Genomic DNA, 12,391 nt, shown 5'->3' on the forward strand with positions numbered 1-12,391 from the left:
AGTTTCTACATGAACTAGTTCAAAGTTCAGTTCACACATTTTAAAATGAGCTGGTTCAGTTCATTTTTAATTTAAATTTTTTAACAAAGTTCCCAGTTCTAAAAATGAACTAGTTCATCTTTTTCTCAGTATGTTGCTGCGAGCTGCTGCCCTCAGAATACGGCATTTTCCTGCCGTTCCACCCATTCAGTCCACGCTCGGAGCAGCTGCAGCTTTCACGCCTACAGTGTGAAAACGTGAGGAAAAACTTGCTTGAATGCTGTTTTTTTTAATCAGGAATTATTAAACTATCTGAGGTAGGAACCAAAGGATGGACCTCAAAGTGCAAAACATTCCCCTTATTTTATCGCTTCATTAAGTCACTTTTCAGTTTTTATGATTAGTTTTTTCTGACTTGTCCTCCTCTGGCCTGGGATCTTCCTCTGGTGGATGCATGGCCTTCCCTGTGGCTGGCTGGCTGGGAGTTTGGCTCCGAGGTGGCTGCTGGTCTCCCGAGTCCTGGGGACCTTGATCTGCCTCTGATCTTTGTTTTGGGCCCGGAGGGATTTCCTCTGATCACGACTGATTCCCGTTATTCTGTCCCCGCCTTCACTAACCTGCTGATGAAGTTACTGGGTCGTTCTGTGGGTTTAATCACCAACAATTTTTTTTGTGTGATTCATGATTTATTTTCCAGCTCGTCTTTTGTTAGGTGCTCCTGATGATTGTCAGCTTTGTTTTCTGGTAGATGTTGGAGGCGATTGTTTCCTTACGGGTAGCAGCTGCTTCTTTTCCACCGCCAGTCGTCTGCTGCCAGGGAGCTTTTTAACCAGCTGGCGATGGACACGTCCTCTGAGGGGACACGTCCTCTGAGGCCAGACTCAGCCCTCGGTTCTACCGAAGGCAGAAGTGTTGCTACGGCAAACTTTCCGCCTGGCAACGCTTCCGGTGAACCGAGGGCTCAGCGATCAGCCTCCGTCTCTCGTGTAACAGCTGACGTCGGAGTTCAGATTGATATCTTTGTAGTCGAGGTCGGAGATCTTTCTGATCCACAATTATTTCTCATTTTTACATTTGTGCAACAAGCCTTAGGAACAGTTTAAAGCTTCTCTCTCACCTTTGTACTGGGTAATTATAGCAAAACCAGAAGTCTGACAGCGTTCCAGCACTCTGGCATCAGGATGGATTTATGGCCTCATTTCGCCCTCGGAGGGAGTGATGAGTGCTGGGAGGAGACGATGAGTGGCAGATTCCAGCTGGGAAGTTTCCAGCATCACCTGGGTCTGCAGGAACAGGTGCAACACATTTTCATCAACGTGGAGGGAAAAAACTGCAGAAATGAAGTCAGGAAATGGTCATTTTTCTGAATCAGTATTTTTTTATTGGCTTGTGAGACAAAGGTGCCAAAAAACAAAACATGATGAACGTGAGAACTTTGATATGAAAGTAGAACGGTTTGTTCAGAACCGAGACGAACAGGAACGCGTTTTACTAACGGGCGTAGTGGTCGTTTCATCCATCTGGTACGAGGCTGAAGGCGCCGCCGCCTCTGGAGGGAATAAAGTGCGGTTGGACTTAAACGGTTAGAAATAACAATAAAAAAAAAAAAACTAAAAACAAAACAAAACTGGACGTTCTGAAAATAAATCAAACAAAAATGGTCGTAGAGAAAGTTCCAGGTTTGGTCGTTTTATCATCTGTTTGTAGATGGGATCAGCACTAACCTCTGCAGGTTTAACTGGCCGCCAGCCTGTTCTACCAGCTGTTACTGGAGCTGGGTTGCCAGATCTGGTAGCCAAAACAAGCCTAAAGTGTCTTAAAAGCAGATCTGGCAACTGTTTCACCAGATGTGATGTTCATTTGTTTCTAACCTGGGTTAAATGGATCAGAAAACGGTGTTTACCTGGTGAGGAATTAATCCCGCTCATACCAGAATATCAAAGAATAAAGAAGCCAAAGCATCTGGAAACTTTACAGTTCGATCACGGAGCATCGGGGAGTGGCTGATTCTCTGCTCTGATTTAAAGCAGGCAAAGAGGGAAAAAAGTACTAATTAATTGATAATAAACTACTAAACTGTAGTGAAGCTGATTATTAAAGTCCATATTAGGAACCTGCTGGACAGATGAAGCACCTTCAACGCCAGATTTTATGATAAACCTGCATAACAAACATTACCCATTATTCTAACCAGGTTCTGGGTTTTATGCACAACTCCTGAACTAAGTGATTGAATTGTCACATAATCAAGTGAAAAATGAGGAATTTACCACAAATATGATGAAATTTATCTCCGAGGCCCAAACCTCAAAACGTAATGATAAACATTTGGATCAGAGCTGCAGGAAGTCATTAAATCCAAACACAGTGGACCGACGCTGCATCAGCAGCTCCAAGAACAACAACATAAATAATTCCACCAAATTCTGGAGAAACAATTGCACATTAAAACATTCAGACATGAAGTTTACAGGTCGCAGGTACATAAACCCGAGTGCTCTCAGTTCTTGACAACATTGTAGTGAGTCTGGAGTCATTTAATGCGGAACGTGGGCTACCGATCCGGGTCAGGCAGCAGGAGAGTTTCTGATCAACTCAGACTGAAGGTGAATCACTGACTGTGGAGGCGTTGCTTACTGATAATGAAGCTAACAGCCACCTCTCTGATCAAGATACTTACTCTAAAACTAAATGTTAGGATTAAATACGATTACTTAGAAAGTTGTGCTAAATTAGCTTGAATAGAAACTAAAAGTTCGCTTTATTGTTTCAGACGGGAGATAAAAAGTAGTGATGTGATTATTTTGCCACTCTGGTGCGAAGACGCCTCTTGATGCTCTCGTGATGGCTCTCCTTCTCCTCCGGCTCTCTGCTGATGATCTAAAACAGGACAGAAGCAAATGTTAGCGTCAGCGTAGGGAAGATCCACCTCCTCAAATCCCACTGACAGGTTGGAAACTTATTTCCACAGCTGCCATTTAAGTGTTTTCTGAGGCAAAAGAAAAACGAGCAGTGACTGAGAGATACGAGCTCTGGTTTCCTGTTAGAAACAAGTACTGCTACGGATTTACAACCATCAGCAACGCCGTTTACACACCCAGCTGTTCCACCTCTCACCAGTTAGCAGAAACAATCTTACGTTCTGGTAGCCATCTGGTAGCCAATCAGCTCTTAACCTCACGTTTTCATAGCCAGTCAGCTCCCAACCTCACGTTTTCATAGCCAATCAGCTCTTAACTTCATGTTTTGGTAGCCAATCAGCTCTTAACTTCATGTTTTGGTAGCCAATCAGCTCTTAACTTCATGTTCTGGTAGCCAATCAGCTCTTAACTTCATGTTCTGGTAGCCAATCAGCTCTTAACTTCATGTTCTGGTAGCCAATCAGTTCTTCAGTGTCTCTTGAGAGTCAGAAGACATGGTTGTCGTGGCAACATTAACGATCAGGCTCTGTTCAGTGCGTTTTAATGAAATCGTCCCAGCGACCTGGACAGCAGCCTGATTTCTTAGGGAAACAGTTCCATCATGGCTGCCCATGTATCATCTCCATCTCAGGTAACAAACCTGGACAGTTTAGTTTATCACTTCTTGTTTTAGTGAACCTTGATAAACGTGTGCAGCGGTCATGTAGAAGGGGACTCACTGGGGCCGGTATATCCATGGGGGAGGAGATTTCAGGTCTGTACAGCTTCTTTTTGCCCTTCTTGCCTCTCAGACTGAGGGAGGAGGAGGAGGCTGCTGAATCTGCCTCACTGCGACCGCTCACCAGACTCATCATCTTCTTGGCTGCAGATCATTTAATGGGACAGTAAAAGAAGATGAACGTAGAGCTTCTAATCCAGAGGACAAACATGTTCATTTACAAGCTTTTTCCTCACTAGAAACTTAGAAACAGTTAAAGCATTAGACGTATTACCATCAACACGATGGGATATTTGAAACTAAGCAGATTTCAGTTATCAGTGACTGAGAAAAAGTGAGTCTTATCCTTGTAAAACAGATGTAGTCATGCCAACACAGTAACATGGTTGTTATTTACGGTGCAGGTAAGAGGAGGAGGCTGCAGGGGAGGGATGGATGAAGGCAGATCAAAGACGGAGGGTCAGAAAACAGCATCCATCTTTTAAAGCTCTGAGCAAAAACTAATGAGCGCAACGTCGCAACTGGAGGAGAAAATAGACGACTTTGCCCCATTCTTCTGTTTCACCTCTCAGACATCATTAGTGTCCCACTTGCCCAGTTACGCACCAACCTGAATGATCCGACGTCTGTTGTTAAAACCAGCTGCTGCTCATTAGACTGTGTTTACGTGTTCAGAGGGTTTTTCTATCATTGACCAATAAAAAGTAAAAGCCCCTTCAAGCAACCAACTCAGAGTAAAATGGTTTACTTGAATTAATTTTTGAGGCGGATGAATATATTCAGTTAATTATCTGGTTTGCTGTGTTAAATCTATAAAAACTGATCCAAACACGGTGTGTTTTAATCTGGAGCTTTTTATATGTACAAGGAGAAAAGTTTCTTTTATCTGCTCAAGTTTTTATCACCTGAAGATTTTGTAAACATGGAACCAGACCCCAAAGTCAACCTGAAATGACCCCAGAATAAATCTAGAAAAAAGGGCACCATTGTTTCCATGTTTACGACCCAAAGAACAGCAGATGTAGAACAGCAGATGTAGAACAGTAGATGTAGAACAGCAGATGTAGAACAGTAGATGTAGAGCAGAAGATGTAGAACAGTAGATGTACAACAGCAGATGTAGAACAGCAGATGTAGAACAGCAGATGTAGAACAATAGATGTAGAACAGCAGATGTAGAACAGTAGATGTAGAACAGCAGATGTAGAACAGCAGATGTAGAACAGAAGATGTAGAACAGTAGATGTAGAACAGCAGATGTAGAACAGTAGTTGTAGAACAGCAGATGTAGAACAATAGATGTAGAACAGTAGATGTAGAACAGTAGATGTAGAACAGCAGATGTAGAACAGCAGATGTAGAACTGAAGATGTAGAACAGTAGATGTAGAGCAGAAGATGTAGAACAGTAGATGTAGAACAGCAGATGTAGAGCAGAAGATGTAGAACAGTAGATGTAGAACAGCAGATGTAGAACAGCAGATGTAGAACAGCAGATGTAGAACAGTAGATGTAGAACAGCAGATGTAGAACAGCAGATGTAGAACAGAAGATGTAGAACAGTAGATGTAGAACAGCAGATGTAGAACAGTAGTTGTAGAACAGCAGATGTAGAACAATAGATGTAGAACAGTAGATGTAGAACAGCAGATGTAGAACAGTAGATGTAGAACAGCAGATGTAGAACAAAAGATGTAGAACTGAAGATGTAGAACAGTAGATGTAGAGCAGAAGATGTAGAACAGTAGATGTAGAACAGCAGATGTAGAACAGAAGATGTAGAACAGTAGATGTAGAACAGTAGATGTAGAACAACAGATGTAGAACAGCAGATGTAGAACAATAGATGTAGAACAGCAGATGTAGAACAGCAGATGTAGAATAAAAGATGTAGAACAGTAGATGTAGAACAGCAGATGTAGAACAACAGATGTAGAACAGCAGATGTAGAACAATAGATGTAGAACAGCAGATGTAGAACAGCAGATGCAGAACAGCAGATGTAGAGCAGCAGATGTAGAACAGCAGATGTAGAACAGTAATTGTAGATCAGCAGATGTAGAACAATAGATGTAGAGCAGAAGATGTAGAACAGCAGATGTAGAACAATAGATGTAGAACAGCAGATGTAGAACAGCAGATGTAGAACAGCAGATGCAGAACAGCAGATGTAGAACAGCAGATGTAGAACAGTAATTGTAGATCAGCAGATGTAGAACAATAGATGTAGAGCAGAAGATGTAGAACAGTAGATGTAGAACAGCAGATGTAGAACAGTAGATGTAGAACAGCAGATGTAGAACAATAGATGTAGAGCAGAAGATGTAGAACAGTAGATGTAGAACAGCAGATGTAGAACAGCAGATGTAGAACAGCAGATGTAGAACAGAAGATGTAGAACAGTAGATGTAGAACAGCAGATGTAGAACAGTAGTTGTAGAACAGCAGATGTAGAACAATAGATGTAGAACAGTAGATGTAGAACAGTAGATGTAGAACAGCAGATGTAGAACAGCAGATGTAGAACTGAAGATGTAGAACAGCAGATGTAGAGCAGAAGATGTAGAACAGCAGATGTAGAACAGCAGATGTAGAACAGCAGATGTAGAACAGAAGATGTAGAACAGTAGATGTAGAACAGCAGATGTAGAACAGTAGTTGTAGAACAGCAGATGTAGAACAATAGATGTAGAACAGCAGATGTAGAACAAAAGATGTAGAACAACAGATGTAGAACAGCAGATGTAGAACAATAGATGTAGAACAGCAGATGTAGAACAGCAGATGTAGAATAAAAGATGTAGAACAGTAGATGTAGAACAGCAGATGTAGAACAAAAGATGTAGAACAACAGATGTAGAACAGCAGATGTAGAACAATAGATGTAGAACAGCAGATGTAGAACAGCAGATGCAGAACAGCAGATGTAGAACAGCAGATGTAGAACAGTAGTTGTAGATCAGCAGATGTAGAACAATAGATGTAGAGCAGAAGATGTAGAACAGTAGATGTAGAACAGCAGATGTAGAACAGTAGATGTAGAACAGCAGATGTAGAACAATAGATGTAGAGCAGAAGATGTAGAACAGTAGATGTAGAACAGCAGATGTAGAACAGCAGATGTAGAACAGAAGATGTAGAACAGTAGATGTAGAACAGCAGATGTAGAACAATAGATGTAGAACAGCAGATGTAGAACAGCAGATGTAGAACAATAGATGTAGAGCAGAAGATGTAGAACAGTAGATGTAGAACAGCAGATGTACAACAGCAGATGTACAACAGCAGATGTAGAACAGCAGACGTAGAACACTAGATGTAGGACAGCAGATGTAGAACAGCAGATGTAGAACAGTAGATGTAGAACAGCAGATGTAGAACAGCAGATGTAGAACAGCAGATGTAGAGCAGAAGATGTAGAACAGCAGATGTAGAACAGCAGATGTACAACAGCAGATGTAGAACAGCAGACGTAGAACAGTAGATGTAGAACAGCAGATGTACAACAGCAGATGTAGAACAGCAGATGTAGAACAGCAGATGTAGAACAGTAGATGTAGAACAAAAGATGTAGAACAACAGATGTAGAACAGCAGATGTAGAACAATAGATGTAGAACAGCAGATGTAGAACAGCAGATGTAGAATAAAAGATGTAGAACAGTAGATGTAGAACAGCAGATGTAGAACAGCAGATGTAGAACAATAGATGTAGAACAGCAGATGTAGAACAGCAGATGTAGAACAGTAGTTGTAGAACAGCAGATGTAGAACAATAGATGTAGAGCAGAAGATGTAGAACAGTAGATGTAGAACAGCAGATGTAGAACAGCAGATGTAGAACAATAGATGTAGAGCAGAAGATGTAGAACAGTAGATGTAGAACAGCAGATGTAGAACAGCAGATGTAGAACAGCAGATGTAGAACAGAAGATGTAGAACAGTAGATGTAGAACAGCAGATGTAGAACAGCAGATGTAGAACAACAGATGTAGAACAGCAGATGTAGAAAAATAGATGTAGAACAGCAGATGTAGAACAGCAGATGTAGAACAATAGATGTAGAGCAGAAGATGTAGAACAGTAGATGTAGAACAGCAGATGTAGAACAGAAGATGTAGAACAGTAGATGTAGAACAGCAGATGTAGAACAAAAGATGTAGATCAACAGATGTAGAACAGCAGATGTAGAACAGCAGATGCAGAACAGCAGATGTAGAACAGCAGATGTAGAACAGCAGATGTAGAGCAGAAGATGTAGAGCAGAAGATGTAGAACAGCAGATGTACAACAGCAGATGTACAACAGCAGACGTAGAACAGCAGACGTAGAACAGTAGATGTAGAACAGCAGATGTAGAACAGTAGATGTAGAACAGCAGATGTAGAACACCAGATGTAGAACAGCAGATGTAGAACAGCAGATGTAGAACAGCAGATGTAGAACAGCAGATGTAGAACAGCAGACGTAGAACAGTAGATGTAGAACAGCAGATGTAGAACAGCAGATGTAGAACAGTAGATGTAGAACAGCAGATGTAGAACAGCAGATGTAGAACAGAAGATGTAGAACAGCAGATGTAGAACAGCAGATGTAGAACAGCACATGTAGAACAGCAGATGTAGAACAAAAGATGTAGAACAACAGATGTAGAACCGCAGATGTAGAACAGCAGATGTAGAACAGCAGATGTACAACAGCAGATGTAGAACAGCAGACGTAGAACAGCAGATGTAGAACAGCAGACGTAGAACAGCAGATGTAGAACACTAGATGTAGAACAGCAGATGTAGAACAGCAGATGTAGAACAGCAGATGTAGAACAGCACATGTAGAACAGCAGATGTAGAACAAAAGATGTAGAACAACATATGTAGAACAGCAGATGTAGAACAATAGATGTAGAACAGCAGATGTAGAACAGTAGATGTAGAACAGTAGATGTAGAACAGCAGATGTAGAACAGCAGATGTAGAACAGTAGATGTAGAACAGCAGATGTAGAACAAAAGATGTAGAACAACAGATGTAGAACAGCAGATGTAGAACAATAGATGTAGAACAGCAGATGTAGAACAGTAGATGTAGAACAGCAGATGTAGAACAGTAGATGTAGAACAGCAGATGTAGAACAGCAGATGTAGAACAGTAGATGTAGAGCAGAAGATGTAGAACAGCAGATGTAGAACAGCAGACGCAGAACAGCAGATGTAGAACAGCAGATGTAGAACACTAGATGTAGAACTGTAGATGTAGAACAGTAGATGTAGAACAGCAGATGTAGAACAATAGATGTAGAACAGCAGATGTAGAACAGTAGATGTAGAACAGCAGATGTAGAACAATAGATGTAGAACACTAGATGTAGAACAGCAGATGTAGAACAGCAGATGTAGAAAAGTAGATGTAGAACAAAAGATGTAGAACAACAGATGCAGAACAGCAGATGTAGAACAATAGATGTAGAACAGCAGATGTAGAACAGTAGATGTAGAACAGCAGATGTAGAACAATAGATGTAGAACAGCAGATGTAGAACAGTAGATGTAGAACAGCAGATGTAGAACAGTAGATGTAGAACAGCAGATGTAGAACAGCAGATGTAGAACAGCAGATGTAGAACAGCAGATGTAGAAAAGTAGATGTAGAACAAGAGATGTAGAACAGCAGATGTAGAACAGCAGATGTAGAACAATAGATGTAGAACAGCAGATGTAGAACAGTAGATGTAGAACAGCAGATGTAGAACACTAAATGTAGAACAGCAGATGTAGAACAGCAGATGTAGAACAGTAGATGTAGAACAGTAGATGTAGAACAGTAGATGTAGAACAGCAGATGTAGAACAGCAGATGTAGAACTGAAGATGTAGAACAGTAGATGTAGAGCAGAAGATGTAGAACAGTAGATGTAGAACAGCAGATGTAGAGCAGAAGATGTAGAACAGTAGATGTAGAACAGCAGATGTAGAACAGTAGATGTAGAACAGCAGATGTAGAACAGCATATGTAGAACAGAAGATGTAGAACAGTAGATGTAGAACAGCAGATGTAGAACAGTAGTTGTAGAACAGCAGATGTAGAACAATAGATGTAGAACAGTAGATGTAGAACAGCAGATGTAGAACAGTAGATGTAGAACAAAAGATGTAGAACAACAGATGTAGAACAGCAGATGTAGAACAATAGATGTAGAACAGCAGATGTAGAACAGCAGATGTAGAATAAAAGATGTAGAACAGTAGATGTAGAACAGCAGATGTAGAACAAAAGATGTAGAACAACAGATGTAGAACAGCAGATGTAGAACAATAGATGTAGAACAGCAGATGTAGAACAGCAGATGCAGAACAGCAGATGTAGAACAGCAGATGTAGAACAGTAGTTGTAGATCAGCAGATGTAGAAAGATAGATGTAGAGCAGAAGATGTAGAACAGCAGATGTAGAACAGTAGATGTAGAACAGCAGATGTAGAACAATAGATGTAGAGCAGAAGATGTAGAACAGTAGATGTAGAACAGCAGATGTAGAACAAAAGATGTAGATCAACAGATGTAGAACAGCAGATGTAGAACAGCAGATGTACAACAGCAGATGTACAACAGCAGATGTACAACAGCAGATGTACAACAGCAGACGTAGAACACTAGATGTAGAACAGCAGATGTAGAACAGCAGATGTAGAACAGCAGATGTAGAACAGCAGATGTAGAACAGCAGATGTAGAACAGCAGATGTAGAACAGCAGATGTAGAACAGCAGATGTAGAACAGTAGATGTAGAACAGCAGATGTAGAACAGCAGATGTAGAACAGCAGATGTAGAACAAAAGATGTAGAACAACAGATGTAGAACAGCAGATGTAGAACAATAGATGTAGAACAGCAGATGTAGAACAGCAGATGTAGAATAAAAGATGTAGAACAGTAGATGTAGAACAGCAGATGTAGAACAAAAGATGTAGAACAGCAGATGTAGAACAGCAGATGTAGAACAGCAGATGTAGAACAGCAGATGTAGAACAGTAGTTGTAGAACAGCAGATGTAGAACAATAGATGTAGAGCAGAAGATGTAGAACAGTAGATGTAGAACAGCAGATGTAGAACAGCAGATGTAGAACAGCAGATGTAGAACAATAGATGTAGAGCAGAAGATGTAGAACAGTAGATGTAGAACAGCAGATGTAGAACAGCAGATGTAGAACAGCAGATGTAGAACAGTAGATGTAGAACAGCAGATGTAGAACAGCAGATGTAGAACAACAGATGTAGAACAGCAGATGTAGAACAATAGATGTAGAACAGCAGATGTAGAACAGCAGATGTAGAACAATAGATGTAGAGCAGAAGATGTAGAACAGTAGATGTAGAACAGCAGATGTAGAACAGAAGATGTAGAACAGTAGATGTAGAACAGCAGATGTAGAACAAAAGATGTAGATCAACAGATGTAGAACAGCAGATGTAGAACAGCAGATGTAGAACAGCAGATGTAGAGCAGAAGATGTAGAACAGCAGATGTAGAACAGCAGATGTACAACAGCAGACGTAGAACAGCAGACGTAGAACAGTAGATGTAGAACAGCAGATGTAGAACAGCAGATGTAGAACAGTAGATGTAGAACAGCAGATGTAGAACACCAGATGTAGAACAGCAGATGTAGAGCAGAAGATGTAGAACAGCAGATGTAGAACAGCAGATGTACAACAGCAGATGTAGAACAGCAGACGTAGAACAGTAGATGTAGAACAGCAGATGTAGAACAGCAGATGTAGAACAGTAGATGTAGAACAGCAGATGTAGAACAGCAGATGTAGAACAGAAGATGTAGAACAGCAGATGTAGAACAGCAGATGTAGAACAGCACATGTAGAACAGCAGATGTAGAACAAAAGATGTAGAACAACAGATGTAGAACAGCAGATGTAGAACAATAGATGTAGAGCAGAAGATGTAGAACAGTAGATGTAGAACAGCAGATGTAGAACAGAAGATGTAGAACAGTAGATGTAGAACAGCAGATGTAGAACAAAAGATGTAGATCAACAGATGTAGAACAGCAGATGTAGAACAGCAGATGCAGAACAGCAGATGTAGAACAGCAGATGTAGAACAGCAGATGTAGAGCAGAAGATGTAGAACAGCAGATGTAGAACAGCAGATGTACAACAGCAGACGTAGAACAGCAGACGTAGAACAGTAGATGTAGAACAGCAGATGTAGAACAGCAGATGTAAAACAGTAGATGTAGAACAGCAGATGTAGAACAGCAGATGTAGAACACTAGATGTAGAACAGTAGATGTAGAACAGTAGATGTAGAACAGCAGATGTAGAACAGCAGATGTAGAACAATAGATGTAGAACAGCAGATGTAGAACAGCAGATGTAGAACAATAGATGTAGAACAGCAGATGTAGAACAGTAGATGTAGAACAGCAGATGTAGAACAGTAGATGTAGAACAGCAGATGTAGAACAGCAGATGTAGAACAGTAGATGTAGAACACTAGATGTAGAACACTAGATGTAGAACAGCAGATGTAGAACAGCAGATGTAGAAAAGTAGATGTAGAACAAAAGATGTAGAACAACAGATGTAGAACAACAGATGTAGAACAATAGATGTAGAACAGCAGATGTAGAACAGTAGATGTAGAACACTAGATGTAGAACAGCAGATGTAGAACAGTAGATGTAGAACAGTAGATGTAGAACAAAAGATGTAGAACAGCAGATGTAGAACAATAGATGTAGAACAGCAGATGTAGAACAGC

At 40.7% G+C, this 12,391-nt stretch overlaps 1 protein-coding gene across 6 annotated transcripts in view; it reads right to left on the reverse strand.

Moving 5' to 3' along the window:
• Positions 1-1,332: 1,332 nt before the first annotated feature.
• Positions 1,333-12,391, reverse strand: part of kif20ba (kinesin family member 20Ba) — a 96,601-nt gene continuing 85,542 nt past the window's right edge. For all 6 annotated transcript variants that reach the window (XM_042010635.1, XM_042010636.1, XM_042010634.1 and 3 more), the window contains 2 exons: positions 3,620-3,762; positions 1,333-2,859 (listed from right to left, as the gene is read on the reverse strand). In XM_042010635.1, the coding sequence (XP_041866569.1) occupies positions 2,779-2,859; positions 3,620-3,762 (224 nt within the window). In that variant the 3' untranslated portion in view covers positions 1,333-2,778. The remainder of the gene's footprint in view (positions 2,860-3,619; positions 3,763-12,391) is intronic.

Source organism: Melanotaenia boesemani, chromosome 16 (assembly GCF_017639745.1).
Source record: "Melanotaenia boesemani isolate fMelBoe1 chromosome 16, fMelBoe1.pri, whole genome shotgun sequence".
In the NCBI taxonomy this organism is placed as follows: domain Eukaryota; kingdom Metazoa; phylum Chordata; class Actinopteri; order Atheriniformes; family Melanotaeniidae; genus Melanotaenia; species Melanotaenia boesemani.